The sequence below is a fragment of the Pteropus alecto genome, unplaced genomic scaffold (genome assembly GCF_000325575.1).
Source record: "Pteropus alecto unplaced genomic scaffold, ASM32557v1 scaffold156, whole genome shotgun sequence".
In the NCBI taxonomy this organism is placed as follows: domain Eukaryota; kingdom Metazoa; phylum Chordata; class Mammalia; order Chiroptera; family Pteropodidae; genus Pteropus; species Pteropus alecto.
Genome location: NW_006437746.1, coordinates 311,386 through 339,265, shown reverse-complemented (window position 1 = coordinate 339,265; position 27,880 = coordinate 311,386). Strand labels below are relative to the sequence as shown.

General features: G+C 39.4%; 1 protein-coding gene across 2 annotated transcripts in view; it reads right to left on the bottom strand.

Annotated features, from left to right (window-relative positions):
* The window catches only part of MYRIP (myosin VIIA and Rab interacting protein), a 240,212-nt gene that overhangs the window by 197,149 nt on the left and 15,183 nt on the right, over window positions 1–27,880 (bottom strand). The window contains exons 2-3 of one of the 2 annotated variants that reach the window (XM_015591675.2): window positions 15,625–15,703; window positions 13,143–13,286 (exon numbers count right to left, since the gene is read on the bottom strand). In XM_015591675.2, coding sequence (XP_015447161.1) covers window positions 13,143–13,252 — 110 coding nt within the window. In that variant the 5' untranslated portion in view covers window positions 13,253–13,286; window positions 15,625–15,703. The remainder of the gene's footprint in view (window positions 1–13,142; window positions 13,287–15,624; window positions 15,704–27,880) is intronic. The other variant, XM_015591674.2, reaches the window with a different exon arrangement.

Sequence of the window (27,880 nt, the reverse complement as noted above, 5' to 3'; positions counted from 1 at the left end):
ACTTCCAATCTCCTTCATCCTCTTGACTTATTCTTATGCATATCTAAAAAATGTCTTTAACAAAAAAGAAATATTCAATTGAGTAGTATTTACAAAGAACAAAGCCTATACCAAATATTCAAACACTAAAAAACAAGGGTGAACGTAGAGATGTTGTGTATTCTGGTCTACATATTATTATATTTAACACCATTCACATAAATGTCAATTTAAGTTTATACGCAGATTATGAATAGCATAATATTCGGATCACTTAGCAAAGTTAACAGCACTACACAGACATAATGTGTTGAAATTGCCAAGTTAAGGACTCACTTTGTTTTCAAACCTTATTATATCTTGAAACATCACTAATAGGATCTGTATAAAGTATAGCATGCCCATAAACTTATTAATATTATTTGATTTGCAAATATGACTTAGGTTAGCAGCAGCTGGGGCCACAGACACACTTATGGAAGTAGCTAAAAGCCAGAATGACTGATTCGGTTAGAACTGCTCCTCTCCTATTTGCTCTGTTCTGCTCCTAGAAATGTTGACCTGCCCCTTCAAATCCAAGTGTCAGTATTTCCTGTTCTTGCTTTTGCTTGACATCACTGGAGCCCTTCAAACCATTAACTTCCTCTCCGTTGATTGTCAAGCATAATTTCTCACAGGAAAACTGTAATACTGTTTCCTATTTTTGTGATGCCTCTGCTGACTTTTCTGGTGACTTGGGATTTGGGAAAGTATGCAAATTCTCCTGGGAAGGAATTCCCATGTGGAGACGAGGCTCCCAATGGGACGCCTGGTCTTCAGGTCTCCTACAAAATGGTTTCTCTGACTTCCTGACTCACTTCTCCTCCCTGAAGCTATAGAAAGGTTCCCACCCTCCTCAGAATTCCTGGGTTGTATTTTGACAATTCGCTCAGTCCATAATAATGCTTTATTCTTCAATTTCACTGTTCCCTGAGCACCAACCGTCTGTGACTTGCAGGACCCCTTCTTGCTTTGTGCCCCAGCATCTCCAAGTCCTTGAAAACTGATGTCGTCACACCCCTGTCTGATACTTTCCAGTCCCTCAAAACCCACTCCCAGTTAATGCCTGAGCAGAGAGTTACAATCAAGACAAGTAAGCTTGATTCCACTGACACACAGTCAGAGGAATGAAACGAAATATCACCAGGTCACAGGAGGAGAAAAAGGGATCAGCCCTGGAAGCACAAGCTGGGATAGGAGGGCTGGTTTCTTTCTTTTTTTTTTTTTAAGGTCATCTTCTTTTTATTCATTTGATAGTTTTATTATCCACATTTTAGATAAAGCACCGGATAATAAAACTCTGATAACAACTGTGTTCAGCCATTGCCCTGAACATTCCCCACTTGTGTTTAAATGTTCTGACTCAGACCATCTCTGGATAACCGCGAACTCAGTCTCTTCTCCAGAAGTTTCTGCTTTACGGTCTCCATCACAAGGGTGTCCTTGCCACTTGGTTCTTGGCTTTCTCAAATGATTTTCATTGCTATTATCACTTTAGCTTTGGAGAGAGGCAGTTTCTATCTGCTTCTGTCCACTTCTTGGGTGGAACTGCCTTCAAATTATATCTATCTATAGTCGACAAGATGGAGCCTTCAAATACACCTGAGCAATTAGTTATTCTATCCTTTCCTGTCACCCTCAGCTCCTGACTTTATGCCTTTCTGTATACTGATAACATCCCATCTATGAAGAGAACTCTGATTTCTAGAATGATTAAGAATAACTCAGGTACTGCTGCTCTCCATCAGCTTCCGCTCCAGCTGGACTCCAGAGCTAAATTCTGGGCATCCTAAAGCATCTCATCAGATCCTGCAGTGCACACTCTAAGACATGCAGAAGAAGCAAGGTGACTCTTCTCTGTTCCTTCTGGACCAGGCCTCCCCTGAGCTGTTCGCTGCAGCCTGTGCTGTGGTGATCCTGCCTGCTTAGCACACTGGTGCGAGTTCTCCTCCGGCTCCCCTGGTCCCAGGCTCCCCTTTGCCACCTGGACATGGTGTTTGCTCATCCTGCTTCTCGAAATCTGCATCTCAAATGTGACTTTACATCCTCCCTCCAGAAAAAGGCTCTGAGGATAGACATGTAAAGTAGTCTATCACTTCTGCTTCTTCTACCTTCCTTGGCTCCAGGCTTGCAGAGTTCATGTGTCTCTTAGAAGACTCCACACACCATGCTGTAGTTAGAGGTCCACATGCCTGCATCCTTGGGAGACCATAGCCTGTACTTTTAAGGCATAGTAAGGAATCTGGTACATGGCCAAAGCAACAAGTGATGTTGGCTGAACTGCATCCTAAAATACCCGAAGAACAAAGGTACTAAGAACAAAGGTACTGTTGCATCTCAACACTGGCCAGAGTGCAGAAGGATAGTATAATCCAGTGATTCTCAAACTTTTCTGGAGGCCGTGTTCAAACACACATTGCTGAGTGCCACCCCCAGAGTTTCTGATTCAATAGGTCCGAAGCATGAGAATTTGCATTTCTAACAAGTTCCTAGATGGTTCTATTGCTGCTCTCTAGGGTTCAATAAAACTTTACTTACAAAAACAGGTAGTGGTCCAGAACTGGCCCGTGGGTCCACAGTCTGCCAACTTCTACACTAAAAGGTTCTTAATGCTGAGCTATAAATTTTGCAATGATGAGATATTAGACAAGAAATCAGAATGCTACAGGACTTTGCCCATATTGCTGCTTCTAGATTCATCTAGTCTGTCAGAGCATCATTTTTTCTAGAGCAGTCCTAGAAATGCAGTGTAGTCTGTCCTCATTTAAACTCTGGTCTACACATTATCAGAATTAACAATATCCATGCAAATGTAATTTTAAATTTTATATGCAAATTATGATTATTTTAATATAACCAATTCAGAGGCATGTGTCAATGCTCTAAGGAAAACATAAGTACATCACTGGGAAGTGAGGCCTGAGGGCCTGGCCCTTGACACTAGGCAATGCCAGTGTCTGAGACACAGACCCCAGGGGTGGAGAGCAGCATCAGTGCTGTGAGGATACAGGAGAGGAGAGAAGACTGAATGAGCTCTGAGGATCTTTGGCCGTGGAGCTCTCGACCTCTTCTAGCCCAGCACAGACTAGGTCTGCAGACACTGAGGGGGAGAGAGATGACTCATTTTGAGGGTGCAGGGCTGACTGATCAGGGTGACCAATTTCCATTTTGAGGCATTTTCCAAATGCCTGTTCTTCTCCAAGGTGCCTTTTCATGTTGCTTGTGGTGTTGATTTTTTCTATATCCTTGCTGATTGTTACGTCTCGCTGTTCTGTTAACTGTTGAGAGATGTTGCTGAAGTCTCCATCTCTAATCGTGGATGTGTCTGTGTCTGATTTCAGTTCTATCAGTTTTCGTTCCACGTGTTTTCAAGCTCTGATGTTTGGTACGTACAGATTTAGGATTGCTACGTCTTCTTGGTCGGTCAAGCCTTTTCTCGTTACGTAATCCTTCTCTGTCTCTGGTGATTTCCTTTGCTCTACAGTCTAGCTTATCTGATATAAATATTGCAACTCCTGTTTTTTTAAATTAAGTTTTGCATGATATGGCTTTTTCCATACTTTCACTTTCAGTCTGCCTATATCGTTATATTTGAGGTGAGTTTCTTTTAGACAGCATATCATTGGGACATGTCTTTTTGTCCATTTTGCTATTTTGTATTTTTAATTGGTGTATTAGGCTATTTACATTTAAAGTAATCATTGATACATTAGGGCTTAAATCTGTTATTTTATTTTTTTCTGTTTATTCTCTCTTTCATTTTTCTATTTTCTTTGTTCTGCCTTCCAGTGGGTACCTTGAATATTTTTTTTTTAGAATTTCATTTTGATTTACCTAATGTTTTATAATATATCTCTTTATATAGCTTTTTCAGTAGTTAGTAGGTATGATATTTTAGAGATAGAAAACTTATCAATCTCTATTAATGTAGTCATTTTACCAGTTCAAGTGAAATTTAGTAACCTATCTCCCTTTCAGTCCCTTTACTCTATCCCATTTACAATATAATTGTTTTAAATATTTCCTCTACACACATTTAGAGTCACATCAGGCAGTGTTACAATTTTTGCTTCAACTGACAAACAATTTAGAAAACATATTTAGAAGTGGTTAAAGAAAACCTATTATATTTACTCACATTTTTTTCTTATCAAATTCTTTCTTCCTTTCCAATGTTCGAAGATTTCTTCTTTTATCATTTCATTTCTCTCTAGAGAATGTTCTTTAGTCAATATTTTGCAAATGTCTGCTGCCAACAAATTCTTAGTTTTCCTTCACCTGAGAATGTCTTGATTTCTCCCTAATTACTGGAGGATAGTTTTACTAAGCTTTAGATTCTGGGTTGACAGTTCTTTCCTTTTAGCACCTGAAAAATAATGTGCTATTTCTTTCTGGCGTACATATCTTCTGTTAAGAAATCCGTTATGATTCTAACTGTTTTTCCCCTACAGGTGTTATTCTCTTCTGACTGTTTTCAATTATTTTCTTTTCTTTAGTTTCAGAAGTTTAGTTTTGATGTGTCTTGGTGTAAATTTGTTTGGGTTTATCCTGTTTGAGGGTCACTCAGATTCCTGAATCTGGAGTTCTTGTTTGTTTGTTTTTGCCAAATTTGGGGAGTTTTCGGCCATTATTTCTTTAAGTACTTTTTCAGCCCTCTTTCTCCCAGGACATTGATAACATAATTGTTAGACCTTATATTTTAGTCTCACGGGTCCCTAAGGCTCTGTTTACTTTTTTGTTCCAGTCTACTTTCTCTTCATTGTTCACATTGGGTAATTTCTATTTTTTATCTTCCAGCTCATTGATTTGTTCTTATGTTCTTCCATTCTGACGTTGAGCTTCAGTTACTATATTTTTCAGCTCTAAAATTTCCATTTGGTTTTTCTCTGTATCTTTCCTTTCTTTGCTGAAACCATCTACTTCTTTGTTGAGGCTTTTTGTTGTTGTTTCTAGCAAGTTCAAAATTGCACACTGAAGCATTTTTATCATGGCTACTTTAAAATATCACCTGATAATTCTATCATCTCTGTCATGTCAGTGTAGGCCTCTATTGGTTGTCTTTGTTTTTCATTCAGTTTGAAATGTTCTTGTTTCTTGGTATGTGAGTGATTTTTTTACTGAAATCTATACATTTCTGTACTATGTTCTAAAACTCTAGCTCTTGTTTAAACCTATTTTAGCTGGCTTCCTCTGATACCAAGTAGCAGTGTTTCTGCCAGAAAGAGGTAGAAGAGTCCAGGTTCCCCACTTGTCTTCTGCTGACACTTGAGGAGGCTCCTCATTACTGCTGGATGCAAACTGCAGTTCCCCAAATGGTCTCCGCGGACTCCACGGTGGGAATGGCCTCTTTATCTCTGGGCGATGGTGGAAGTTTCAATCCTTTACTAGTCCTCCTCCGACGCCACCCTGGCAGGGACGAGGAAAGGCACTTTGCTTCTGCAAGGCGCATGTCAAAGTCTGGCTTCCCACGTGGCCCCACTTACACCACAAGAGAGGTGGGGGACTTGTTACTGGCCAGATCCCTACTTGGTCTTTTCTGGGTAAGAGTGAGGGCCATAGATATTTTTTTTGCTGTGTTTAGATGGAATATAACACTTATTGTCTAAAAGTTTTCTGTCTTTTTCAGCTGCTCCCATCCTGGTCCTCTGGCTTTGTTTGTTTGTGTGTTTGTTTTTGGTGGGGGGAGGTAGGGCTTTTATTTGTCTGTGACCATTGACATTTCCAGGTTGCCAGCTTCTTCACTTCCAAGCCTCAGATACATGAGGCAAAAAGAAAACCCAGGGCACTCATCACTATGTCATTTCTCAGTTCCCAAGGTGCTTAACCAGTCTGCCTTCTTCTGCCCACCTGTCAGTCTTTTTATGTTTGTCTTAGATACAGTATCTGGGGTTTTCAGTTGTACTTAGAGGAAGAAACAGGGAGAAGTACCTCTGTTCCATCTTCCTGGAAGCAGAAGTTAGCCAACTGTTGGCATTTTTACAATGTACCTAGAGTTGGGCTATAATATCCCCCATGAATATGTGTGAATTTCATAACAAAGGATGCAAACTTTGTCTCTCAATTTTTAAAACTCACCCCCCCAAAAAAGTTTATTTTAAATAATGATTATTTGCATTTAAGAAATACAGTAAATTTAAATATTCCCTTGAAAGTAGGGACCGTAGCTCTTCTGACATTTAACTGAATACTAACTGCACTGGAAAACAAAAACTAAACAAGAGACATACTGTCATGACAGAGGAAGCAGGGCAAGGTGGCCAGGGCACACACTGTGTTGCTTCATGTAACACGCTCAACTCCTGAGGACTTAGATTCTTTGTTTATAAAATGAGCAGGTTATAATGAAATTCAGGACTGAGTTTTAAGTTCCACTGTAGCTCTAAAACTCCATCATTTATTCTGGCATATTCTCTACTTCAGATAGTTTTGATAATATCAGCTCCAGGGACGGCCTTCCCATAGTTGAAGAGGAGGCGTAAAGATCAAGTCGGGTTTTTGCGACCAGAGGCATCCTTTGCCATGCTCGGTAATGGCAACTGCTGGCCCGAATCACCTCTGTGTCAGGTGGTCTTTGGAGCACATCAGCAATACTGAGGCCTTTAATGGCATACTGGAGCAGAGTGCGCTCAGAGTGAAGGGACTAGAGGACAGGGACGAGCCCATGTGACTCATGAAGCAGCAATCCAGGAGGGAGGCTGCCGTGTGCAAGGCTTAGGAAGCCACCTTCAAGGCAGAAAGGCTTCTCCAGGAGGGAAAGGACACTCTCAGTGGCTGCATCTAAGGCCAGTTAGTCCTGCCCAGGGTGCCTGCATGTGTTCAGAGCTTCCACGTCATATTTTAAAACTTCCCCTTCATATTTAAGCTGTCAAAGCAGAAAGTGTGATTTTCTTGGAAATTCACTCTTCATTTGCCAACTGACCCATTTCCTACTTTATATAGAAATACTTTGTTGCTACAATCAGAAAGAAAAGGAGCCACTAATTGGAAATTCACTCTTCATTTGCCAACTGACCCATTTCCTACTTTATATAGAAATACTTTGTTGCTACAATCAGAAAGAAAAGGAGCCACTAATTGGAAATTCACTCTTCATTTGCCAACTGACCCATTTCCTACTTTATATAGAAATACTTTGTTGCTACAATCAGAAAGAAAAGGAGCCGCTAAGAAGTTCCTATAGGAGGTATGCAAGGAAAAAGAAAAATGCATAGAACAACCTCGGTAAATAAAAGGCATCTGAGTCTCCTATTCTAAGGAAAAAAAAAAAAAAAAAAAAACATCCTGGCAGCTAAGAGTCTCCTCTGGCCACAGCAGGTCAGGACACAAGAGAATACACGAAATAAAGAAAGACATCAAAGGTATAAATAATTAAACATCAGCTGTAAAACAAACACTGGCATTTCTTTTTGCCTGTAGAGAATCATCTAATAACAAGAACAAAAAAGGAATGTACCTTGCTGTAGGAAAAGCCAAACCATAAAACTAGTTGAATGTATTAAACAGACATGAACATTTAAAGGTATCTCTAATTATTTAATTCATGGACCCAAGAAACCAGCCAGGAGGAGTAAGCCGCTAACAGATCTCATCCTGAGTTCTTATGAGTCCTCACTAGGATCCAGGGGCTGTCCACAGGGCTTTCTATGTATTAACTTATTTAACCCTCATGACGCTCCAGTCAGGTACCCCCGCCAGCCTCATTGTACAGTGGGGGGAGCAGAGGCACAGAAAGATTTAAGAACATGCTCAAGGTCATACATCAGGTGAGGATTCTTTGGCTACAAACCAGCATCAATAAACCCCTTAGTTCTTATGTTTTCAGCAAGACAAATAGTACAACTGAGTGCCTGGCATTAAATACCATGCCCATGCCTTTGCTCTGAAGTTCATATAAAATAAATAAATACTATAAGAAGAAAGATCAAAAATATAGTCAAAACAAAGTCCAGGGCCTGGGGAAATGCAGGGCCCTGGCACCTGCTACCTTCTCCCAGAGCTCAGAGAGGCAGCACAGGCATGGAGACGAGCCATAGCCATCAAGTGGTCTGACCTGGGACCCTGCCTGTGCCTTCGTTCAGGGCAGGGTAGGGATCTGGCACGAATGCTCAGGTAGGCTTCAGCATTGGTGAGTAGGGCAGTGGGGTAGGGGAGTCCTGTAGTTAGGATTAGGAAAGCAACACAAAACCATGTCCTTCCAACCAGGAGCCAGGAGCCAGGAGCAGGCTCGGGAAGTGAGGAAGCCCAGGCTCCAGGCATACTCGTGGCACAGAATGAGTCACGGCCTAAGACATCTTTGTCCAGATGGCAAACAGGCACTGATGCCTGTGAGGTGTTCAGCCTGGAAGATGTAAAAGGCAAGCTAAGCATTATAAGATGGGAGATGGCTAGGGGTCACTGGCTAGACATGCAGGAGGAAGCTAGGCGCTCTGGCTCTAGCCTAGGGCATGGGGATAAGAATCAACTAGGAAAGGGAACTTGAGTCCTGGGCCCACACCAGGCAATAGCTACTGCAGAATGAGAGCCCAGAGAGTTAGGCCAGCAGGGGCCAGGTGAATGCAGAGGGCTGGGACTCAGAATGCACCAGGGGCCCAGCTAGAGCAAGAAATCTCCCATCTGGGAGAAGGAGCTCATAGTAAGTCACTCCATGAGTCATAGAGACTATTGGTGAATCTCCTTATGAAGGTATCAGCTTAGAGACTGGACCGGGAGAGGGGCTTGCTGGCTCCTGGCCACTAAGGCAGGGGCCTGATTCCAGGAGTTGTCATTCCAACAGCACAGAACAGGGCAAGGAAGAAAGTGAAACTGATTTCTACCCTGTCCCTCCGTGCTCACCACTCTGTGCTTCAGGCCATTTCTGGCTCAATGATCATGAGCATGCCTGAATTATTGTGGTTGAAAGCTGCTTTTATAATGGCTGTAAAAAACCTTCCTCTTTATTCTCTTTTAAGTCTTGAGTTCTATGCATACCTTATGCCAAAGAAATGCTTTCTGCAGCCAGAGGTCTGAGACATGAAAGTCAGGCCAAGAATTAGTGCAACAAAAGCTTTATCAGAGCCCAGCAGAACTGAACCTCTGACATTTGCAATGGAAAAGTAAATAAGATCAGGAACTTAGAACCACAAAAGCAACCTAGTAGAAAATTGTCATGAAAGAATATGGGGTTATGGAGAGAATGTATCCAGAATCCAGAATCTGCAAATTAGTAACTATACATCTTTGAAGGGCTACAAATTTAAAAGTGAATGAGAGCATTTGTATAATTTCCTCTTTTCTACATCATAAGCACATCTGCAGCATCAAACTCTCTCCGCCATTCCTAAAGGCAGACCCCCACAGGAGAATATGTGATAAGTTACCATTTTATGGTGCCAGAGATATTACACAAACTATGAATATGAGGTCATTTTAAAGTCACATGTTATTTCAAAGGCCATGACATCCTTGATCAACCACTAACTTCAAGGACACATCGAAGGGTTGATTCTATCCTGATGCACCAATTCTCCATGGTGAATATGGCATGAACTCAGTGTGCTCTCCTTTGAAACTGCACATTAAAGCCAATACAGGGCATTGTTCTGGGACCACCTCCACATGACAGAAATTACAATACTTGACAGCAAAGGCTAATATACGATTAGGAGGCTAAGACTTTAGCTGGATCTTCAGGTACCTAAAAACTTCATATAGAAAAGGACTAACCACAAACAAAATTGAAGAAGAAAGCTTGCTTCTGAAACCTATAAATTGCAAACTGCTTAACCTAGCATTTCAAAACTGTGCAGTCCAATAAAAATATAATGTGAGCCATGCATGGAAAATTTCGAGGAGTCACATTTTTTTAAAGAAATAGGTGAAATTAATTCTAATCAGGTATTTTATTTAATATGCTATCTTACGTGTTTTCGATATCAAAATAATTATTAATGTGATAATGTACATTCTTTTTTAATACCAGAGCTTTGAAATTCAGACTACATCTCAGTTTGGACAAGCCATGTTGGAAGTACTCAATGATACACGTGGCTATTGCGATGTCTCAACTAACCACTCCCCACATCCTGACCTAAACCCTACTACTTTCCCCACCCCTGCATGTACCCCCAGTTTTAGCAAGCACAGGTGCCAGATTTTCTAAAATGACCCTAATTTCACCCACTCTGTCGCGTGGCATCATGACTGCCCCTGTTTTCAGTACCAGGGCAGTGTGCTGTCCGGGTTACTGGCCCCAGCTATGGGGTGACACTGCCTGGGTTTAAATTTACCTCTCACTATGTGCAACCAGAGCAAGTTACTCACATCTTTTTAGAGCCTTAGTTTCCCCATTTTGGAAACAGATAAGAATAGTGTTCTTCCCGAGGTCGCTGGGAATGTTGAGGAGGTGATATTCCTGGAGCACCACATTCTACACAATACAATCAGCAGCATAGAAGCAAGACCTATGGGCAAAGCAGGCTCCTCCTCCCCGCTCCGCCCCAGGTCTGGATCTGTGGCTGAGAAAACATGCCCTCTTTTCCTTCCTTATTCCTTTGCCCAGGATGCTCCCTGCTGCCCAGAACTTTGTATCAATCTACTTAAAAAATCCTGTCTGCCTTCAAGGATCAGATCACATGCACCTCTCCTTCAGGAAGCCCTTCCCTTTTCCTTCCTCCCATTTCTGAGGTAGAAGTATTCCCACAGGTCTGCCTTAGTGTTTTCATTTCTCACTCTCTGTAGCATCCTAATCATTCACATCAGACTTAGCTCACCTTCTGGGCTCTTCCTCAAGGGGTAAAGGCTCTTATTAAATTTCTCTCCCTGTCTTTTCACCCCCCCTTCATATTTGCCCAGGAGGCTCCCGACATTCAATATACGATTTCAAAGCAAATGAATGAATATCCAACAGCTTTGATTTAATATATTCGACCTTTCCATTATTAATAAATAATGCCAATAGTAAGTAAAAAGGAGATTTAAAAAAAATCTTGTGAGGTTCCTTCTAGCTTTGAGATTGATACTCTGTACCCTACACTCCTCCACATTTCAGAGGACCCCACATCTGCCCTCTCCAAGTGTCCCGGTTCTCTCCTGGTGTCTCCCAGTTCTGACTCCTACTAGGTTGTCTCCTTTTCAAAGCAACTCTCTCAGAAGGAGCTGTGTCAGACCTTCCAGTCACCACAGAAGGCACTGGTCGGGGCTCTGTTATTCCCAGGTCCTGCCAGGAGACCAGCTGGCTAACCTGATCCACCAGTGCAGAGGAAGGGATGCCAGCCTTGCAGCATCCCCCCGAGACAGCAGATGCACTAACAGGGCAGGTTAATGCCACAGTGTTACTGTGCCATCTCAAGAGCCACAAGGGACAGATGCACACTGTGCAGGCACAGTTATTTCTTAAACCGTAGGGTGTATTTATTCCAACTGAGTAAAGACAAGGCGATCCGACTTCCAGCTTCCAAGAAGGATATAACTAGGGGTATTTGCTAACTCATTACATCGATTTAACTGTCCAAACAAAGAACACTCAGAACAAAGGCATTTTACTTTTTGAAAAAGAAATTTCTTAAAAAATTAAGTTCTTATAAAACAATTTTAATTTGTTTAAAAGGAAATGAATTTAGAATGAAGAAAGGTCACTAAGTCATTTATTAAGAAAGCACTGTGTTTTTTCTACTTTTAAAAAAAATGGTGATTCATTCTCAAAGGAGTTTCCATATAATAGACTAGAAACACAAATTATTTCTAGTTTTAAAGTGGCTTTACTCCCCTGCAGTGGTTCTTCCATGCCCCCTTGGCAGGTCTTATTTTTTTTCCTTACAACATTTAGATTTGATTCTTGGGAAACGGAAGATGGCCCCCCACCCTCCCTAGGTGGCAAAGAGAGTGCAGGCCGTGTCAGAAAGTGAGTAACTGAAACCATTAAGGCAACAGAAATAGGTCTCCAGATACATCTAGTTCCCTTCCTTAATAGGCGAAAGGGGTGTTTACACCCTTACAGATGAGGACTTAGCAGTTAAAATGCTCAGGAAAAGACCAGGCAGGGAAGTGCTCTGCCATTCTGCCTCTTCTCCCTCTCCCCCTCCCTTCCTTCCCCTGGCCCTGGCCCAGAGCCTGGGCCCAGCAGTTCTTGGCAGGCATAAGTACACTGTCAGTCCAGCAAACCCTGACAATTAATGGTTGGTCGCAGTTACAGGAAACAATTTCATCAAATCTAACCCCCACTCCCCCACCTACCAAGTCCATTAGAACATCAGAAAATCACTGGGAGTTATCCGGATGCTAACTAGCTTTTTGAAAGCACATACGAAATGAGAAATTTTAAAGGCTTTGACTATCTCAGAAATGTCTCCAAGACTCAACTGGAACACCAGAGTACCATGCAATTAACGGTCATTTTAAAAACCACTTTGTAAACGTGCCTGACAATACAAAAATCATAGAGCATAAACTATGATTCTAGTATAGGTCTGGAGATCTTTCCACAGGTGGCTTAGGGATCAGGCTCCCTCCACCTAGTGACACCTGTCTCAACACAGGCCTCCAAGGTCCCCACAGCAGGACTTTCACCTGGATTCCTGAAATAGCCCCCTAACCTGTTTCTCTGCTGCCTCTCTTGCCTTTCTATGATTACTTCCCCAAACAGCAGCCAGAGTGATCCTATAAAACTATTGTCAGATCATGTCACTCCTATACTCAAAAATTCTCAACGTAAATTGTCTAGTAGCCATACTAAAAAAAAAAAAAGTAAAAAGAAATAGGAAAAAATTAATTTTAATGTTTTTTCCTTAACCTCGTATATCCAAAATATTGGCATTTTAAAATGTAATCAATATAAAAATCATTGAGATATTTTACATTTCTTGTGCTAAATTTCTGAAATCCAGTGTGTATGTTACACTTACAGTGCATCTCAATTCAGACTCACCACAGTATGAGTGCATTTCTTATCTGACATGGTGACACCCGCATTGAAGCTGGCAAGCCTTTCTACCAAGGGAAGGGCACCCTTCCCAGGAACATACGTGTGTGTTTACATGACATAAAGACTTCAGAACTCAAGGCTAGCAGCAAGGAACATTCTCGGGAAACCTGTTTCACCTGTCCACACGTGGTTCGCTGTACCCAGGAAGGCAATAAAAGCGTCTCACCTTAATCGTTCTTCCTCTTTCTTTCGAAGGTTGAAGTCTCGCTGAACCACCTGGAGAACATGCTCTGTTTCATCATCGGTCAGCCCGGAGAGATCCAGCTTTCTCCCCATGATTTAACCCCAAGCACAGACGATGAAACGAGACCTGACAAGTCAAGGAGAGACCACACATTGAAGGCACGATAAAGACCGTCCATGGATGAAAATCGACTAATTTGGTTATGAAACAAAAGTAAATACGGTGTTCACATAAGGTGCTATCTCGCTCTGCTCCCACCCTCAGCAAACATTTACAGACAACTTCGGCAAGGCTGGGAAGAAAAAGAGAAAATGAAAATCTGCCAGTTTCATTCATCGTAACTCTTGAGTGAGAAATAAATACATAAATACATAATGCTTGTGAACAAAATGAAGCATACACAAGACCTCGGGTCAATTTCCATGGAACATCGAAAGGCAATATTCAAAAATTCTATACATCTATGGTTTGAAGTTTTAAATTCTAAGTACTTTATGTAATTGTAAAATAAATTATAATACTTTTTAAAAAAAAGTCCTATATTCACTATACTCCTTGAATTTTTCATCACGGGCTAAAATATAAACTAGAAATCAATAAACTCTTCTGCGAAGGAAAAAAATATAGTAAAATAATCTTATTTAGCCATTTTCTCAGCAATAGAAAAGATGATATTTTGAAATAAGAACACCTCCCAGAAGTGTATGACTAAAAATGATAGGAAACTATATTTCTAAAAATAAATTTTAATGAATGGCTGCATCCAGGAATGAAATCAAATAAATAATTCTAAAAAATTGCCCAGAACTGAAGGCCATCATAAACATAAACGCAAACACCCACAGCAAAATATTAGTGGATCCAAACCAGCAAGATTTCAAAGGGATTATTACATCTCCCAACCAAGTGGGTTTTACCTAAATGATGCAAGGCTGGTTCAGCATCCAAAAACCAATCAGTGTAATTCAGCACATTAACAGAATAAAAGGGAAAAACAATATGATTATTTCAATAGATGCAGAAAAATCATTTGACAAAATTCAATACCCATTCATGACAGAAACCCTCTGCAATCTAAAACTAGAAAACTTCCTCAATCATACAGAGGACATTTTCAAAAAAATGAAAACAATAAAAACCTACAATTAACACTGTACTCAATGATGAAAGACTGAATGTTTTCCCCTAAGATCAGGAAAAGGGCAAAAGAGTCCACTCTCCCTACCTCTACTCAACACTGAATGTCTTTACTATAAAGCTGTTAATCAGAGTGGAACTGGCAAATAGCAGGTGTACTGGTTTCCACGGCTGCTATAACAGAGTCCCATAGTCTAGGTGGCTTGAACAACAAATCTATTTTCTCACAATTCTGAAGGCTAGAGGTCTGAGGTCAAGATGTTAGCAGAATTGCTTTTTTTTTTTTTTTTAATTTTATTTTATTAGTTTCAAGTATACAGTACACTGGTTTGATGTTTACATAGTTGATATAATGATCCCCCTAATTGCTCTTTCTCTCCTCCGGCTCTCTACCTATCCATATATTACTGCTAACTGCATTCCCTAGGCCATGCTCCCCATCCCCATGACCATCTATCGACTACTAATTTGTACTTCTTAAACCCTTCACCCCATTCTCTCAGCCCCCCAACCCTCCTTCCCTCTGGGCATCACCAGATTGTCCTCTATATTTGTGAGTCCGTTTTTGATTACTTTGTTCTTTTTGTTCCTTAGATTCCGCATATAAGTGAAATCGTATGGTATTTGTCTTTCTCTGTCTGACTTATTTCACTTGGCATAACAACCTCTAAGGTCCATTCAAGTCATTGCAAATTGTAAGATTTCATTTTTTTAATGGCTGAGTAATATTCCATTGTATATATAAACCATAACTTCTTTATCCGATCGTCTGTTGATGGACATTTAGGTTGCTTCCATACCTTGGCTATTGTAAACTGTGCTGCAGTGAACACAGGGGTGCATAGATCTTTATGAATTATTGTTTTGGTTTTCTTTGGATAAATACCCAGAAGTGCAATTGCTGGGTCAAAAGGTATATCCATTTTTAATATTTTGAGAAACCTCCAGACTGTTTTCCATAATGGCTGTACCAATTTGCAATCCCACCAACAGTGCACGAGAGGCCCCTCACCTTTGCTCATAGATGGCCATGCTCTCCCTGTGTCCTCATACAGTCTTCTCTCTGTCTATGTCTAACTTTCTAATAACCTCACTTTACTTTAACTGCCTCTTTAAATATCCTATCTCCAAATAAAGCCACAATCTGAGGTACTAGGATGAGGACTTCGACATGTGGATTTTGGGGTGACACGACGTGGCCCATAACACTCCACCTTTTGGCCCCTCAAAATTCACATCTTTTTCACATGCAAAATACATCAGCCCATCCCAACAATCACAAAAGTCTTAATCTATTCCAACATCAACTCTAAGCCCAAAATCTCACCTAAATATCATGTAAATTAGGTCTAGGTGAGCCTTGAGCTGTGATTCATTCTGAGGAAAATTCATTACCAGCCGTGAACCTGTAAAACCAGACAAGAAGTTATCAGCTTCCAAAATACAATGGGTGGGACAACCCTTAGATAGATATTCTCGTTGTAGATGGAAGAAATTGCAAAGAAGAAAGAAGTCTTGGGTCTCGAGCAAGTCTGAAGGCCGAGTAAATTCCGTCGATTTTAAGAATAATCCTCTCGAGAATAATCCTCTCGAGAATAATCCTCTCGAGAATAATCCTCTTCGGTTCCATGCTCTGTCCTCTGTGCCCACTAGGGTGGCCCTGCCTTCTGAGCCTACAAGGGTGGCTGTCCCACCCTCCTTGGCCCTGGGTACAATCACAACAGCTTGGCCTGCTGAAAATGGGGAGGTGGCCCTGCACTCTGAAACTGAGAAGGAGAAAGCCCCAACCCCTGGCCCTGGTGGCAATGGCAGCCCTTCACACCTCTAAATTGCCTTCAGGATCATTCTTCCCTTTTCTTGAAAAATAACACACATTTGTAGCCTGATCGCTCTATTGGCCTACCCTGTAGAATCTCAGAAGTCCAAGAGCCTGCCTTCATTTCATCTTGTCTCTCTGTAGTCTAAGCTGGCAGTATTTCTGCTTATACATGTTCTCAAAAACGTTGTTGGATTCCTAGGCAGTTCACAGGGGGCCAAGCCATCAGACAGAGAGAGGGTCCTCTACAGATCTTCCCTGGATAACCGAATCTCTATTGCTGGTTTCTGCTGAAATGGTTGGTTGGATCCCTGAGTCACACTCATTCTTTCTATAGCAGGTAGTTGTCCAGCCACAACCCTGATGTTCCCTCCAAACAGGCTTTCACATCTTTGCAATATGAATAGACTGAGAATTTTCCAAAGCTGCATGCTCTGGTCCCTTTTCACGATTCCTTCTTCAGTTTATCTCTCTGCTCTCACATTTTACTGTAAGCGGAAAGGAGGAACTAGTCCATGCCTTCAACACTTTGCTGAGAAATCTCCTCAGCTAAATATCCAATGTCATCACTCAAAAGTTCTATATTGCAAAAACACTAGAACACAATTCAGCCAAGCTCTCTGCCACTTTGTAACAAGGGCTGCCTCGCCTCCAGTTTCCAATAACATGTTCCTCACTTCTGTCTGAGATCTCACCAGACACAGTTTTAACATTCGCTTTTCTATCAACATTCCATGCATGGTGATATGTTTTCTCTAAGACAATAGGCTCTTTCTCTACATCTCTCCTCTTTTCTTCCTGAGCCCTCAGCAAAATCACTTTATCAACCACATTTCTACCAATAGTTTCTTCAGGGGTATCTAGGCTTTTTCTAGCATGCACCTCAAAGTTCATCCAGACTCTACCCTTTACCCAGTTCCAAAGCCATGTCCACATATTTTTATAGAAGAAACAAAAATGGCAAATGCCCATATGAAAATGTGCTTAATTTCATTGGTAGTTACAGAACTGCAAATTAAAATCACAGTGCGCACCCACCAAAATAAAGTCTTTACCAAGTGCTGACAGGGGGTGGGACAGTGGCAACTTTCACATAGTAGGTATAAATTGGTACAATCTCTTTGTAACACAATTCGATGTCATTTTCAAAGTTGAAGATGCATGGACCCTATGAACTAGCATTTTTGCCATACCTAAATGTATTCCTCAAATACAATCTTGCAAATACACAACAATTAGATTGAAACATATGAAATTTCTAAGTTTATACTATTTTGACCTGTAAAAATGCTTGTTTACATAGTTCAATCTAATACAAGAACATTAATAGCTATCACATTCAAAATAGCAAAAAGAAAAGTTAAAATAAATAAAACCTGGAAATGACCCCAAACATCCGTAAACAACAGGAAGGGTAAGCAAATAGTGTATATTCATTTCATACAATCAAAGACTCTAATGCAGTAAAAAAAGAACATACTGTAGGTATATTCATCATCATGGATAAATCTTAAAAACATAATGCTGAGACAGAGAAGCATGTCACATGCATACATATACAGCATGCATTCAGTATGATTCCTTTTATAAAAAGTTCAAAGACACAGAAAACCAAAGAATATATATATTTTTAGAAATGAATATGGTAAAACTATAAAGAGAAAAATAGGACTCTGATGGGGAGAGAGGATTTGATTGGGAATAATTACAGAGGGGCTTTAAAGCTATCAGTAATATTCTGTCTCTTGGGGAAGAGAGTGTTTTTACTGCTTCTGCTGGTTAATAATAATATTATTATTAAAAAGTTCAAATTACACACACTTTTGTCTGTAAGTTATCTTTCATAAGCATATAAGGTAAAATAAACCTAACACTAAACAAAAAATATCTAATTTCATCATAATTAAAGCAAAAATTTGACATCATGCATCATAATGAATACATGATAATTAAAGCAAATATATGGAACATTTTTCAAGGAATATGCTGAGAATTATGATAAAAAAATAATAATGATTTTGAATGACCTTTATTGATTGAACACCTACGATCTTCCAGATGCTTTAGCTTTTCATATATATATAACATTTGATATTCTTAACTCCCACGAAATCCTACAGGTAATCACTATGATCACCACCTCTTACATATGAGAAAACACAGGCTCATAGTTACAGGTTCTAAGACAAATCATGAATGACAGCTAGGGTCTGACCGTGTCTCAGTCCGGCTCAGAGTCCACACCTTTCCTCCATGCACATGCCTTCCTGTGAGATGCACAGGGGAACTCCGGACCTCAGATTTTCAAACCCGAGTCCAGAGTTCCCTGCTCACTCTTTCTAGCATGTGACAGCTAAGAACAGGAGATCCCATTAACTGGTTGCTATTCAGATGAAGGTGATCTGCCCTTCTAGTCTCTGAATAATAGCAATAATCATACAGAACAGAACAGTTTCAGTCTTTAAGTTTTTTGTTAAGTAATTTAAACCTCATGACTGCATGATGCAAACTAATCTCAAGATTTAACCAACAAATCACAATAGGAATTCCAATTATTAAAATTTTTTTTCATGCCAGTAATGCTATACTTGTCAAAAGTAAATCTTTAGTCCACTTTGGGGGTGAAGACGGTCGGGGTGGAGGCGGAGTAAGAACCTAATGTACCTGCTGGCTCACAGAAGTAAAATTAAAGTTACTTAATTACTAAATTAAAAGTAAGATTCCACCTGTACGCTGCAAAGGTAAGAGGAAAGTTTCATAAATTGCCATCTTTTAGACTCCTGATGATTAGAAAGAAACAGGGCACAGTGAAAACGCAGACTGACTTCATCTTTTAAAACACTCCATTAAAGGTGATAATGGCACTTTGGAGTTTCCCAGAAGGTGACACATCTGTCCCCTTCACTTCACTTCACTGGCTTTCGGTTTCTGAGAATTCTAAATGAGATCCTAAGATGCCCAGTTAGTAAAAGATCCAAGTGGCAGATCTGATCATATCAAATCTAAGAATGATTGGGACTCAAGAGAAATAAATGGTTTCCGTGGAGAAAGAAATACAGTGGCTCTAAATGGACAAGTCAGAATAATGAGAAAATCTCTTTTGGAAACTGGTCAAAGCTTCCTTCCTTTCTCTATAATAAACACAATTAGATTGCCTGTGCAACAAGAGAAACAGCATCTTAAAGCTGGAGAAGCCTCCACGTCCATGATCAGCAGTCACTTAGGTATGACGGAGTGCAAGCCCAGGAGAAGGAAGCAGAATTCCAGACAAAAAGCCAGTTCAGATGCTCCTGATGTTCAGACCGGTGCTCCTGCCTCTGAATTTCTCTGGTTTATACCCAACTAAGATGGTGGCAGAGAGAATACGTTTTAAAATTTAGTAATGAAAAATTAATACAACTTAAAGATTTAATTATATCACCATTTCCCCAATGTGCGTTTCTCATGTTACTGTTCTCAGAAGTGGTTGGAGAAAGGGGAGCTCTCGGACTAAATAAATTTGAGAGGTGATTTAAACTGTATTGCCCTCTTGGGGCTGCACAATGCATATGAGCTTATCTGAGCCTCTGAGAAGTCTGTCACTAGAGAATCAGTATGATTTTGTTGAACTCTGTATTTCTCAAATGTATTTGTCTACAGATACCTCTTTCCTCCCTAACAGCCACCTCTTCACATCCAAACAAATGACTTTCGGGGAAATACTGCAGTAAGTCTATCCCATGATGACAAACTCCAGTAGCTACTCTAATATAATTACTAAATGGAATTCACTGTATTTTTAATGTAATTATCATTAATGCCACAGAGTTAAATGAGCTTTAGGAGATGATGACTTAAAAAGGAAAGCAAATGGATACAACTTTAAAGTTAGAACACCAAAACAAAGGTTTAATTGTCTACACTATTCCTGGCTAGAGAAACTATGAGGAAGGATACAGACACTTTTATAGGAAACTGCTTAGCATGAACCTTGAAAATGAAAAAATATACAAATTCCAAAAATACTAAATATGTACATAAAGGTTCATCATGAAAAGTCAATGTCTACAGAAGTGACATTCTAGAAAGTTACCTAGAACAGAAAGGCCAAGGACAAAAGACTGAATGGGACCTTTACAAATCCATAGTAAGTGTGTGTATGTGTGTGTGTTTGTGTGTGTGTAAGATAGATGATGATGATGCACCTAATATAGGGAAAAAAGTAAAAAGATTAACTTGGAACATCCAAAGTCCTAAAAGCGATAAGGGTAAATAATGCTGGGGCTTCCCTCTTTGACCACGGCTAGACCTTGACAGAACTAAAGAGAAATTTCTTATTCCTACAAAGGAATCTAGATGTTAGGACTCTCCCATTTAAGTCACTTGGTGTGGGGGTGGGGGTGGGGGAGGGGGAGAAAAGAACTTGGCCTGGGAAGGAAAAGAATGCACATGAAATGAACTTTCACTGTGACTGACTCTTCTTTGGGCCAGTGGTGCTCACTGACTTTCACTCCTTCACCTTCAAGGATATTTACACAAGGATGGCTCAGCGCAGACGTGTTTACACCACTGGGGCACAGCTGATTGGATCAGGGGTGTCACCTGACCCACTCTAAATGTCAGAGTCTCTCTCTTGGGAATGATATTAATATTCAGCTTGTTGATCTTGGTGGCTTGCTACAATACTGCTTGAGAATGCCACCAAATGCCCTTTTACCTCCGCCACAAATTTTCCACTTTGCTTTTTATTTCTTCTTATCACTTCCGTTTCTCCAACTCACTAACAGATAGTCCTTAGACATTTCACAAACCTGACATGATCAGCCACCTTGTCTCAACACCAGTTATTGACCAATCTATTTGAGTTAGATGGTCCATGAACAGAGAGAGAGAGAGAGAAAGAGAATAAGCGGACACGGATCTTTCTCAGGACTTTCTGTCCTGATCTGTCCTAAGCTGGTGATCTACTAGCGGATCTCATGCCAGCAATACATTTTAAAACCTGGTATTGCAAATCACCTCTCAATATTTTTCCTTTCGAAACGGTCTGGCTAACCTTATCCATTTATGTCCCCACATGAACTTTAAATCATTTTATTAAGTTAGGAGCAAAAATTCAAATGAATTTTTTATTAATTGAGAAATTAATTAATGGAAGGAAGAACTGCCATCTTTAAAGTATTAGGTCTTCTCATAAAGGAATTGAAGATAGGTAGAAGTTTATGCAAACTTAATGGATAACCTAAAAATAACACCAAACCTTTTACTGTATAAAATAAGAAAGTTCATATTGCAGAAATCAAGATTAATACAATCAAAAGGCAAGTGACAAGCTGGGGGACAGATGATTATTTTACTATGAAGCATCTTTTTAAAATACTAATAAATATACAGAATTCTCTAAAAGATGAAGTTACAAAGTTCATGAAAAAAGCAATTCAGCAACTATCAATGTCTAAAACATAGTTTAATAATATTACATATTGCTAGTAACCAAAGTGCTGCTAATTAAAAGCTGCAATTTAATAAGATTTGGGGAACACAGACACTCATGTACACTATTAGGAGAACTATAAGTATAAATGTTTTAGATGGCAATCTGGCAGTAATAATCAAATACACCTAAACATCAACCCAGCCAATGCAATCTAAGAATTTTCTTCAAGGAATTAGGAAAATGTGCAAGGATGTATGTACAAGGATGTTCATTTTAGTATTCCTTATTATAGAAAAATATTGGAAATAAACAGAAAGTCCAAAGGTACAGATGAATAAATTATGGTACAGCCATACAATGGAATATTTTGTGTTCACAAAAATACATTAAAAAGAATGACCTTTATAGCATGTTAAGAGAAAAAAATCAGATGAAAAATACAGCATGTAGTTCCCCATAAACATTGTATAGCACTACTATTAATAATAGACCTAAACTGGAAACTATACAAACTATACATCAATAGAAGACTAAATTGTGGTGCATTTACCCAGTAGAATACTACACAGCAATAAACACGGATAAACTACAACTACATATAACGGTAGGGATGAATCTAATAACTATTATGTTGAGCAAAATAAATTAGACACAGAGACTACATAGTGATGATGCCAATTATATAAAGTTCAAAGTCAAGTAAAACTATTCTGTAGTGTTAGAAGCAGGATAGAGGTTTCCATTGGTCAGGAAGAAATAGAAAAATGAAGATTAAAGGAAGATAATGAAAGGAGATACAGAAAGACATGGCAGAGAGACTAGAGAAAGTTAAATTATCAAAAAATAGGCAAAAAATTCCTGGAACTAAGAGATAGTCATTTCCAAATTAAAAGGAACCACTGAGTGTCCAAAATGGTGAATAAAAAATGACCCTACATCAAGGTACATCAGAGAAAATTTCAGAACACCTGGTTTAAATAATAATAATAACAAAATTTGGTACCATTTTATTGCACTCTACGAGTAAAAGACTGTTTAAATATTTTGTCTTGACTCATTTAATCATTATACAAACTTAGGAAATAAATATAATTACCCATTTTTCAGATGAGCAGGAGATGAAGAGAAGCCAAACAACTATTTAAGATAACAAATGTATCTTGGAAGTAGGATATCAAGAATATGAAATGAACCAAGGTGTCTGTTTCCAGAGCAGGCATCTTAGCATCCATGTTGTTTTCACAGGCAAAAAAACATAGGCACAAAGCTAAATTTTCCTCAATGAAGAAATGGCTGAATAATTTTGGGAAATGCCTATTCCTTGGGAAATTATGCAGCTATTAAAATTAACTTATTCCAAGTAAGTTCCAGTATTATAGAAGTAGCCTGTATCATATTAACCTTCCTGCAGTTAACAATTATAAACTTTAGGAAAAATATAAAAATAACTAGCTGAAAGTACAAGACAGGAGCTAAAAGAAGACAAAAGTTTGAGGGGTTGTGACCTTTGAAAGAAAGGAACTGTATTCACGGGGTAACATACAGATTTCTAAGGCTTCTTCAGTGAGAAGAGTCACCAGTCTGAGTGGCACGGGATGACTAGAAAGCATGAAGCATCAGAGGATGTAGCTCAGGGTTGTCTGGAAATTAGAGATGGGGTGGTCTAAGAAAGAACGGAACCCCAGACCAAAAGATCTAACTTAACTGGCATATATTCAAGCGTATGTCCTAGACTCTTCCTACTTGGGGGTTCTCAGAGTACAATCTGCCTCCCCCAAAGGTATTAGCTTCTTAGATTAGATTAACCCTCACTGGCTTCCGGCGCAGGATATAGCTACAGAGAACTAGAAAGTCCCCAGGGCATGTGTCATTAAATCCCAGTAAATCTCCAGCAGGCCTGACAGCCTACAAAAAAGGAGAGTGGAGAGAATAAAATCCTCATCTAGAATATCAACATTATTGCTTCTTTGGCAGGAATAGAAAACCTGAATCCGTGACCTTGTTCATTTCACAATAAAAAAACCTATTAGTCGGACGTCACCCAATTATACTGTAAGCTTCTGCTGAGACCCTAAGAAACTCTTTTATCACATTCCCCTGTTGCTCAAGTAGCTGATGAAGTATCTGCTGAAATAGATCTCATGAATCAAGGCTATTAAAATTTGGAATTTTCAGTGGGAAAAATATTCAAGTTAACTAGGGGTAAGGTGGATGAAAAAATATTGATTTTTTTTAACAACTTAGAATTTACATTCAAGTTTATGTTTTAGTGTCCTTTGGCTTCCTTCATTTATAAGATCATGGGAAAAGACATTAATACTGATTTAAAAATCAGTATTTCCTAAAATGAATAGAAAATTAAAAACTAAAACAAACAAACAAAAATCTTTACTAATCTTATAGTAGTCCTATAAACAGGAGGAAACATCTATTATGCAACTCTGCCTTAGCTCTGGCTAAATGAAAACATTATTCTATCTGCATCATTTGAGAATTCTGTGCCAGGTCAGCTGTTAACTTAGGAAGGAATTACGATGCCTGCCACAACCTGATCCAGGTCTCCCAGGCATCTACATCCCTGCCCATTATTCAGTCTGCACCAGGTACGCCCGCCCTCCCGCTTTCAGGACAACGTAAAGATATTTAGAAGAACTGCACTTTGCTAAAGAGGTTTTCCAGGAAGAGGAAAAGACAAAACTTGATGGCTTGAGATCCCAAACCTTTCCTATTATGAGTAAACCCTAGCCAGCTCTCCAGTGGTGCCCCTGTGCGTACCCTGGGCATGGCTGTGCCCTGCCAAACCACCTGCAGTCCCTCCGAGCACTGTGTGCTTCAGGTGTCCCTCCTCGTCATCTCACCTAGGCAGCTCCCCCAGTTCAGGACCCACCTCCACTCTAGAAAACCTCTCCTTACCAGATGAGAGGTATCTCCATTTCCTACTGCCCACCTCTCTGCTTTGGCACATCTTGTGCTGCTATCCTACAATTAACTGTCTGTTTATAACAGAGCTCTGTGAGGGCAGGGACCATGCATTGTTAGTCTTTCTTTCCTCGATGTCTAGTCAAGATATCGAATAAATGTTTTCTGAGGATAGTGAAGGGATATCGGTACCTTGGGTTTATTCGAAGATGCACTAGCTGCTGGAGATAATGTCATTTAACACTAGTAAAACTATGAAAGGTGGAATTATTACATTACAGATGATAAAACTGATGCTTAGCTTGATTAAATACCGGCCTGAGTTAATGTGAATGGAAGTCAAAGAGGTGGAATCAGATCCAGGGTGAGTTTGGGCTCTAGCCTCTCCAATTCCCTTTTTAGATACCAGAATTCTACTAGATACTGAAGCCATCCCTCAGATGACATGACTTTTCACTATTCTATCTACTACTTTATAAATCTTCACAAGCTGGACTTTCAAACACTGACCAAACCTTTAAAAAGATTTAAAGTGTGGAGAGAGGTTTCTCATCACCTCTGAATTTAAAACATGGTGTTTATTCTGTTCACATCAAAGTGGTTTCTTTGATCAATTCAGGTAGTTCCTATAAAGTTGTCCTTGGAGAGTAGACACATGATGTTTTCCTCTGCCAAATATACACCCACACCCCCAAGAACTTGGTCATAACACCACCTAACTTTCACTCCTACATTTCGTGTGGTCTTAGTAGAACCATCAATCTTGAGGCTTCTGTTTCCCCAGGCTAAATATAAGCACAGACTCATGCCGGACCAATGAGACTTCCCCCCACCCAATCCGGATCCTGTACCAGGTAACCCAAAGACTGTTTGTAGCTGGAGCTGAGTAATTCCCAGGGCCCCTCCATGAAGAAGTTCTCCATCTGTTCATAGTACCTAGTACCGAGATCCTTACAGCCATCCTTGTTCCTCTTTCTCTCTGAGGCCTCCAAATCTCTTTCCAAAAATTTCATTTTGTTTGAATTAGGTAAAGATTGTTTCTGTCCCTTGCAATTAAAAAAAAAAACTCAAATGGGCATAACCAAATGTATGAATAAAAGGACTCTTGCTTCCTCACCTGAAGAAAAACTGAAATCACTTTCTGGGCACCGTAAACTAAAGCTTGGCTATATATATATAGTCATATATATATAGTCATATATATATAGTTATATATATATAATCATATATATATATAATCATATATACAATCATATATATAACTATATATAGTCACATACATATAGTTTTATATATATATAAATCATATATGTATATAGTCATACATAGAGCTTTTTAGAAATAACCATGTTAATTCAATGATTAGGTAATATTGGGAGTATGAAAAACAAGGACGGATACAAATTTTTATGGTAGAGATTTTTGTGTGGGGAGGAGACAATTCTATCAAGTAAAAGGGAAATGATAATGATATAGTTGATTTCAGGTTTTCACACACACGAAAAAGGACAGTCAATAATAACAACTATATAAGTTCTTACGTAACTAGGCAATAGATGCCAAAAGTCTGATTCTTCCTCTGAAGAAACAGGCTTGGAATGATTCAATAATTTACCCTAGATTACAAATCTAGTCATTCAAATAAACACTGGTCTCACTCCAAAGTCAACGCTCTGCCTATTGTGACACACTGCCTCCCAGTTGCATAATTCACTTCAATCTATCCAAAGGGCTCAAACATCATCTAACCGATATCTTAGATTATATAAATATAATTTGTACATCCAAAAGCAAACGTCAGTTTCATATCATACCTACTTGGTGGACTACGCTAAGGAATGTGAAGCAGATTGTCTTCTGCCACATATTCCAATGAACGAATCTTTGCCTCCCAGCAAACGATATCAGGCGTTCAGCAACAGCTATGGCTTGGTTTGAAAAGGTCAGCTCTGCTGAACTCAAAGTCAGCTGTCTTGTCAAAGCAGCATCAGGAACTGGAGGATATTTAGCACATGTTAAGAATATAAATAACTCTCACACTTCAAGTGCATGCCTGATAGATGAGAGGCTGCAAAGAAAGGTTCATACAAATTCTTATTGTAAGTGCCAAACAAGAACCTTAAATTCAACACTACACATGATATCAATGAGAAATTTCCCTTCTCTTACAGAGTCCATAATACTCATTTGTTCCATAAACATCTGGAAGGGTATTACACATCTTCAGATATAAAAAGAAAAAATATTGATCGTCGTTCTCCATGAGAATCATAATTTAATAGGGAAGACACTTAAGTCAACAAACTACTTTCATGCAGCGAGCGAACAGTGCTCAGTCTCAGAAATGCACAGGGCTCAACAAGTTGCAAGTGCAAAGAACAGAAGGGCACTCAGAAAAGGCATGCAGCAGAATTATGAGTCGGAGATAAAAAGAGGCTGATCGAAAGGCTTCCAAGAAAAACCTGGGGAATGAAATGTCCATAAGAAGCTTTGAAAAGCTCCAATATATTCTTGGGAATCTACAAGGCCACGTGCATGTACAGGCTTTGTGCATACACAGAGCTGTGCATATGCTAAGGAAAGAGTTAAAAAGGCTCTAATCTCTCATCTCTAGATGAACCTTCAGGCATTGAGTAAGCAAGAAGTGAAGGCCAAGAAAGATGTGCTCTGGCAGGCCAAGAAGTTGCCTGCCAGAGCACTGAAAACATACTCGAACACAAACAGAGTCCCTTTGGCAAAGGCTGGGAGACTTATGGATTCAAAGGATTAAGGAAATGTATGTCCGATCAGCTGACCACTAAGCTAACCAAGCAGAACTTCAGTGGCCACACATGACAAAGAATACTGAACTTACTCAGTACAGAAAAGTCACTAAACAAACAGAAACAATTCAGGAGAAGGTGAAATCTAATTTTCAGTTACCACATTATATTATTTGAAATGTCCAGTTTTCAACAAAAATGATGATATGTAAAGAGAAAAATGACTCACAGGGGTATAAAAACAGTCAACAGAAACTGTTCTTGATAAAGACCATACACTGGACTTACTGGCCAAAGACTTTAAATTAACTATTATAAATATGATCAAAGTACTAAAGGAAACCATGTCTAAAGAATTAAGAGGAGGTATGAGAACAGAGTTTCATCAGAGAATATCAATAATGAGACAGATATAATGAAAAAGAACTACAAAGAAATACTAGAGTTGAAAAGTGCAATAATTGAAATTTAAAAAATGATCACTAGAAAGACTTAACAGAATATCTGAATTGGCAGAAGAACCAGGTAACTTAAAGATAAGTTCTGAGATTATTTAAAATTGAGATTATCCATTCTGAGATATAGAAAGAAAAAAAAAATGAAGAAAAATGAAGACAGCCTTCAGAGACTTCTGGAACACCATCAAGCACACCAGAAAAAAAAAACAACT